General features: G+C 37.8%; 1 protein-coding gene across 1 annotated transcript; it reads right to left on the minus strand.

The window, feature by feature from the left end:
- Positions 1 to 5364: 5364 nt before the first annotated feature.
- On the minus strand, positions 5365 to 7084 carry LOC143571013 (secoisolariciresinol dehydrogenase-like). The gene is made up of 2 exons (XM_077056527.1): positions 7023 to 7084; positions 5365 to 6228 (listed from the first exon to the last, which is right to left on the minus strand). Exons 1-2 carry the CDS (start codon positions 7040 to 7042, stop codon positions 5436 to 5438), a joined length of 813 nt encoding a protein of 270 aa, XP_076912642.1. The 5' UTR covers positions 7043 to 7084; the 3' UTR covers positions 5365 to 5435.
- Positions 7085 to 8378: the final 1294 nt, after the last annotated feature.

Consider the following 8378-nt stretch of genomic DNA (forward strand, 5'->3'; position numbering starts at 1 on the left):
TTTATTCATACACATAACATATAAAACTATTTTACACATAGTCCTTTTCATCACACACCACCTTCTTCAGTCTTTTAAGAACTTCTTCACAACCTTCGTGAGTTTGTTGCATTTACGAAGGAGTGCTTTTCCAACTTTCTTCTTTTCCTTCTCTTTTTCATCTACCTTCTTCCTCCAGTCGTCGGTCTCATGCAATGCACGATCCAGATGTTCTTCGTACGACTGCGGGACTATGTTGGGATATCCGTACTGCGGAGGTGGGTCGCGATAACCCAGTGTTACCATCTCGTAATGGTTCCGCGGCATAAGTCTGGTCAGATGAAAGGTAGAGGTATGTCTTGGCAGCTTGGTTCTGCTCACGAATTTCATCAGCTTGTTCTTGAATTGAATGAATTCTCCCTTGAAATGGCGGGAAGCTTGATGAAGCTTGGTTCCTTAGTTGCTCCAAATATTGAACATACGGATCGACCGAACCGTAGCTTGGATTGGAAGTGAGTGATCCATTCATTGAGCTTGTCATCTCGTTAGATTTCTCAGGATGCTCTTCTTCCATTTCTTCCTCGGACTCCTCCACAGGGTCCTCATCATTTTCTTTGGGATCTTCTTCCTCATCGGGATCCTCCTCTTCAATGGGTTCTTCTTCCTCAGGTTCATTTTCATCTTCCTCCATTGGTTGTGCTGTTTCGTTCTCTGTTGGGGGCATCTTGAAAGTTTCGTAGGGCATCATTACCCTCATCTTGGGCTTGCGGGACGGCCCTTCGATATTTTTTGGTTGGGAGCTAACATCATTGAAAGTAGAGCTTATGGTAAACCATCGGCATGGGTCGGAATGACACTGCATCCAATCAGAGGACGGGCTTCGTGGTTCTTCCTTTATGGGTCGGTTTGAAAGGAAGGTATAGGATGGGTGTGCATTTGGGAAATATCCAGTGGGATAGTTTTGTGGTTCTTGTGATGGTTTATACCTCGGTATGGTTGGTGGGTGATAGCTGGAGTGTCTCGGTGGCTCAACACTTGGCTTGGGTGGACTATCGGGTACTTCTATCGGGAAATGCTTACTTCCGGGGTAATACAACGGTTTGGACAAGTCTCGTTCCACGTCTTGATCAAAGAACGCTTCATAATATCCATTGCTCATGTTATCCTCGGGATAAGGTTCAGCTATAGCGGCTTCCTTGGCCTTGCGAACAAAATTCTCCATAAGAGCTTTGAAGGACATCTAACAATTTGGGTGGTTTAGAATGTAGAGAGGGATAGAAAGGTTACCAGCCTATCTTATCCTTAAAACAAATAATCAAATAGTTTCCTATACTTGGATCGAAGCTTGGGTATTGTTTTATGATACCCAATTCGCTAAGATCGATGGCTCTGATACCAACCTGTCACACCCCCATCTTAAGCCTAGGAGTATGATCAATAGTTGGTACCACAAGTGTAAATAAATCAGAGTTACGTTAATTTAGCGGAAGTCTTATAAAACTTGTGGGTTTAATTTGTAAATATTTACATTAATCAAAAGTTGGGATTTTAAAAGATTTCCAAACTTAAGTACAAAAGATTACTTGTTTATGTTTTACAAACTACCGTATTAAACTTTATACAAAAGAAATCCGAGCCATCGGATATTAGTACTTCGTCATTTCCAAGCTCTAACTTTGTTCACCTGCAAAATGTAAGAAAATACGTTAGCAACGAATGCTGGTGAACACGCTGACGCAAAAATATTTCCTTTACTTTATTACCTCTCGAGACTACGCCTGCCTCGGCCCAACGTGGCTTAGGAATAACAAAGTCAAATAACACATTATAAATATGAGCCTCTACGCTAGGTCACCTCAGCAAACACCGCAGCGTTCGACTTAGTTAAGTACCCGTAAATATACACATAAGGCCGTACTCCCTACAGAAGAGTGTCCTACGACCAAGGGTGGTGCGATCATGCCCATACATCGCATAGTACCACCTATGTAAGGATCCAGACATACGTATACCACAGCCTGAGGGGCGAGGGCTAGGTTTATACCCTTTATTTATAACGGTTTTAGGAACACATTGTTCTTTGTAAACAATTTCAAATAACATGTTTGAAGTAAAAGTTTTGGGGTGTATTCACCTTGTCTCTTTAGGATCGGCTTCACTCACCGTCCAAGGGTCTTTCCCTTTCTTTATCTCGCACCTATAGTACGAGTATAAATATTTGTTAGTCGGATACACGATCCGGCTTAAGACCTTTAGTCTTATATCTCAATCCTCGATTGAACCTTTAGTTCAATTCTTATTTACTTGAAAACCTTTAGTTTAAAAGTAAATTATAAACCTTTAGTTTATATCAAAAACCAGACGTTTCTTCTTCTCCAAGAAACGTAATCTCTTCTTTTATTATTTAAGAATACTCTTTATTCATTAAATAATATTTCATAACCCAAAGAATATATGCATATATACTTACACACATATATATGTTATCACAATATTCATAATCATATTTTCATTCATTTCTTTGTTATGTTTTCGTTTCTTTTCTTTTCTTTTATCGAGGTATCGAGTATATCCTCGACTTAAGGCTTAAGCCTTGAATATAATATTAAATTATATTGAATTCGATATTACGCCTAACCTTAATGGCGTATAGAAACTCTAGAGAATTGGGCAGCACTCTGACGCCGCTTGACTTTTCTCGATCAACTTTGATTTGCCAACTTCAACACTCGTCGGCACGTCTTTCGGGACTCTTTCCCATAACAACGCCTTCTTGATGAATGAGGGTGGAGGGTGGTATAAACTTCGAGGAAACGGTGTACACAAACAAAGGATCGTGGCACGCTTATCGAGGCAAATCGTTTATATGATTGTCGGGTTGTAGTGAGATGTTAAAGAGAGAGAGAACAACTGAGTTTGGATGTGTAAAATGAACACCCCATGGCTGCTATTTATAGACGAAAATTTGGTTCCCATCGCGCTACGCGATGGGTGCCTCAGCAGACTTATCGCGTATCGCGATATAGGTCTGCTGACTCACAGCGTAGACCTGCCACGCGTCGACACGTGGCAGGCACCGCTCCACGTGGCAGTAGTGTTGCCACGTGGTGACACGTGGCTAGAAAATGATGCCACCGTGTGCCACGTGGCACACGTGTCACATTGTGTCAGGTACCCCATCGCGATACGCGATGGGGCTCTCTTCTGACTCATCGCGTAGCGCGATGTGTCAGGAAATCAGAATTTTCAATTTAAACCCTCAACTTTGGAATTTTGGCAAATTTAGTCCCTAGATTTTGGAAAGTTGATACTTTGAACTCGAAATTTTCATGTTGTTACAATACCCTACCCGGGTACATAGGGTTGAGTTTTTCTCCTCAATACCCTACCCGAACCCTACCCGATTTATCTCAATACCCGATTTTCCAATACCCGATCATACCCGAAACCGGTTCATACCCGAACCCGGGTATTAAAAAAACCCAATTTATGCACCTCTAATCTAACCATTCGTCATTTCAAAGTAGAGAACTAGAGATGTACAAGATATCTGGTTTCGTATCTGACCTGTAACTGGTTCCTACCCGACATGACTTGCGGGTTTGAATTGGGTTGCGATTCTTTAGAAAAATCGAACACGGCGGAACCGGTTCCACCTCCACAATCAGTCAAGACCTGGACATAACCCAGCCCGAGAACAAATAATAATCTTGGCAAACATTGTCAAATACCAGACCATACCCGACCTGGTTCTTGATTTTTGTTGACAATACACGGAAACGGTTCTTGAAAATATCTTATTTGTGCAACTATATTTCAAAGGGGTGTCTTTGGTTAAGGGCTAATAATTAAGGGTGTGTGAGTGTGACTATAATTTATATAATTTATTTTTTTCCATAAACAATGAATGTCACTTAATATACATGTTACATTAACATTTTTAAGAGACTTTAAAGGTTATCAGGGCCGTCTTAGACCTCACACAGGGCTAAGCCGCCACCTCGGGCACGGTCTTAATAAGGGCATGATTTTCTAAAGAAAAAATTTAGATTTACAATTTTTTTAACCATAAGAAACACTAATTAGTGCCAAAAAATCTAAAATAAGTTTTATTAAACATTAAACAATTTAATATAATGTTATTGACCTGAGCCTGGTAACGAAGTAAATCGGTAACCGTAGTTTTGGGGAAAAAATTTTTACAGAAGGGTCATTTATTAGTACTCGACTACTCGTCTTGGGTACTCGAAACCTCGTAGACGGCGCTGAAGGTTATTAGTTAAAAAAACAAAAGAAATAAAAAATATATTAATTTTTTATGATATTTAACTCTTTAATTAATAAACAAAAAGAACAATATTAGCTAACTTTTTGGGACAACGACTTTGATCATCATAATTCGATGATTAAGCCATTAGACTAAAGCAGATACTAAAAGTTTTTGAGCCGAGTCATGAAACACCCTTGGAGACTAGATAAATTTGAAAAACTTGAAAGTTAAAACTCGTAAGTTGAGCAAGAATAATGCAAGTGGAGGTTGAAAAGCTTAACAGGATGAAAAAAAGGTACATAGACCATCTGAAATGGTCTTATCAGAATATGCAAAAAAACAAAATAACAAAAATGATCGACTTTAAGATGACGGGATATTTGAACATGTTGAACGATGGGTTAACAATGGTAAACTCACTATCAATATTCAATAAACAAGTTTTGTCAGCTAATATACTTTGCCTCGTCACTTACAAGAAAAAGGGCAACCCTGGCAACATCATCGGTCCTAAATGTTACGCATAGTTTCTAGCATTAGATGAAATAACTGTGCAATTTTTATATTATATTTTAGTTTTAACTTTATTCAAAGTTTATATTACTTAACATACTTCATCAGTCAATTTTAACAATTTTCAAGCTATATGAGTTCTTTAGTTTGGTCAAACTAACCTAGAGTCAAGATCGAGCTATATGAGTTCTATCTGTCGAGTATTGATATTACCGTAATATAAGAAAAAAAATATTATCAAAATGTTCTTGTAAACCAATAAAACGCTTTAAAGGCCATTTATTTGTATCTTCTTTTTACAAGTTTGTTGATCCAACTAAAACGTGTCACCTAACATACATGTGCACTAGCCGCTAGGTGGTGCACAACTGTTTGTACATGTGCCTTCAACCAAGGAATAAGAAACTGATATGGTCCTATTGGTTTAACTAGTTCTGATCATGATTATCTGCACACACTTGTGAACAGTGAACTATTGAGCTTTTTGAAAGAAATATTACATGCAGGATACTTGTTCACTACAGAATATGGTATATATTTATTTTATAGAATTTTTGAGCTTTTGAACGATGAACTATTGAGCTTTTTATAACGGTAGTCCAGTACATTTATTTTACAGATCTTATTGAATATGTATGCATGTACTTATTCGTATATGTTTAGATATCCCAATTCAAATATTCTCCGGGTACTGAAACAAGTTGAATGATGGATTAACAATGCCAAATCCGCCATCGATAAACAAGTTATGCCCGCTAATGTACTTGGCCTCATCGCTCACCAAAAATAAGGCTGCTTTAGCAACATCATCGGTTTTAAGTGTCACACCTTTGAGATTTGCGTGTAAGTTCGCCATGTTCTCCACACTTTCCCTATCCATACGAAGAAAACACGTGGCCATTTGTGTGGCTATTGCATAAGGTGACAAACAATTGACTCGAATGCCGAATTGTCCAAGCTCTACTGCTAAATTCTTAGTTAAACCTGTTACAGCATGCTTTGCACAGGTGTAAGCATGTGTGGTCACACCACCAATATTTGAAGCAGAGCTAGCCATTGATAATATTGAGCCTGCCCGAGCTGGAACCATAACCCTAGCAGCATGTTTCATGCCTAGAAACACACCTGTGACGTTAACACTAAGCACACGTTCAAAGTCTGCTTTTTCGTTGTCAATGACGCGCTCCTTGTAAGGATCCATTATCCCTGCATTACTGAACATGATGTCGAGTTTTCCAAATTTTTCAACTGCGGTATCCACAGCATTTTTAACATCTTCTTCGTTGGTTACATCACAATGGACGTATATAGAGTTTGATAAACCTATAGCTTCACAAACTGCTTGTCCGAGTTGATCTTGAATGTCTGCTATGACAATTTTTGCACCATGTTCAGCAAAGAGTTTTGCGGAACACTCCCCAATACCGCTTGCTGCTCCTGTTATCAAAACTACCTTTCCCTCTAGTCTGCAATAGTTGTATCAAAGCACTTCATGGTCATAAACTTAGTTGTTCATACATATATACTCAGGGAAATTAGCATGGTTGCTTATCATCAATTTCAACATTCTTAATATAATCATAGCCTAGAACAGTTATTAAAACAAACACATTAGGCTATGCGTAATGGGGCGGCAAATCCAGGCGATGGGGGCGATTTTGGGGGGGACACCGCCCCCCGGGCGATATTCAGGCGAAATGGGGCGGGGGCGATGGGTTGTTCTCGCCCTGCATATGTGTGTGTTTTGTTTGTTTATATTATTATTATATATATGTGTAAGATATATATATATATATATATATATATATATATATATATATATATATATATATATTACTATTTATAGCCCCTACACAAAAACAAAAACCCACCATTTGTTGACTGGGCGCCACATGACGCAAAACGACCCAATTTGTAGCTCCTCCACTACACATAGTCTTATAATTAAACAATTAGAACGTGGTTTATGTTAAACCCGCGGGGGGGGGGGGGGGGTTGTAGTTCAAATGACAACACCAAAAGTGTTAGAACTATGATGTACCGAACTTAGTAAAAAGGCTCTCAACAAATATACAAGATCGGTTAAACTAGCATACTACACCTACATGCTACAAACAACATATATGATGCCTAGTTTATTAAAAAATAGAAAATAGCTATCAAAAAAGAGGCTTTGCTATCATGAAATTAATCTAGAATTTTAAATTCAACGATATAGTATTGATAATGATAATTATAGATGATAATTTAAAAATAGAACCTTTTTGAAGTAGCTGCCATCGGCTTCGAAAAACAAAAGATATTGATTGAATCGGCTCGAAATGGAAACCATAGACAAGAGTAAAGATTAAAGAAAGAGCTACTTAATCTCTTCCTAGTGGTTGTAATTTGTTTGAAAAGTACAAAGAATTTGTGGCCAAAAATGGATAGTGAGTCAAATTTTTGATATAGGCAGGTCAAGGAATCTCAAGCAACACTAACTTTGGATTTTCTTCGTAAAACAAAATTTTTTCGACTTGATAAAATTGATTAGAAAAAAAAAAACATACAACCATTACAACTGGTCCCTCGACAGAGAACGGAGGAACAACAGCCAAAAAAAACAAGCAATCTTTCACAAATACATAAATCAAATTTAATCAACTTGTCCCATTCCCCCACCCAATACTAATACTAATAGAATGGAAACTATATTAGTATGAATGATATTAATATATATTATTCTCTACATAAATATAGAATGGAAACCATATCAGTATGAATGTATAGATTATTCTCTAGTTAAATCTAAAATACTAGGCCAAAAATAGATGGTAATGGATTTATTTAACCATCGTTTGTAATGAAAAGATTGAAAATAATTGTGATCATTCTTACATGGTATCAGAGCCCATCTTTAACCAAGGCCGCCGTCTTATTTCGGCAGCCCCTTACCACCATTCGATCCTCTATTTCACACCCTTCCACCACCTTCTTTCATCTTCCAACTTGTCCCTCTACACTATGTTTATACATCCTCCTGATATCTTGTGGTATATGGACAGCGGTGCAACCACTCACATGATAAATAATCCAGGAAATTTCCAGTCTCTTTCTAATAATAGCATTTTACAAAATATTACCGTTGGTAATAGCACTACTATCCTGGTAACCGGTTACGACCACCAAACTTTACCCTAACCTTTTCCCCCAGTTAAATTAAACCATGTCCTTTATGCACCTATATAAATCAAAAACCTTATCTCAGTTCATCGACTAGTTATCAACAATTGGGTTTTATAGAATTTGACCCTTTTGGTTTTCTTGTGAAAGATTACAAGACTCAGATCCCTATCCTCCGGTGCAACAACATTGGTGATCTTTGTCCACTTTTACCCTCACTCATCTCCAAGCTCAAATCACCTTCCGCGTCTGCTGCTATCTCTTAAGAACTTTGGCACCGTCGCCTTGGTCACCCTAGACAAGATTTATTGAATTCTTTAAACGTTCATGTTCTATTAATTATAAAACAATGAATAAAAATGTTTGTTCTTCATGTGTGTTTGGTAAAAGTACCTGTTAACCGTTTGTTGATTCTAATAATTACACATATTTTCCGCTTGATATTATACATAGT

The sequence above is a fragment of the Bidens hawaiensis genome, unplaced genomic scaffold (assembly GCF_021521415.1).
Source record: "Bidens hawaiensis isolate Kalapana, Puna unplaced genomic scaffold, B.hawaiensis_p1.1 tig00025182_1, whole genome shotgun sequence".
Classification (NCBI taxonomy): domain Eukaryota; kingdom Viridiplantae; phylum Streptophyta; class Magnoliopsida; order Asterales; family Asteraceae; genus Bidens; species Bidens hawaiensis.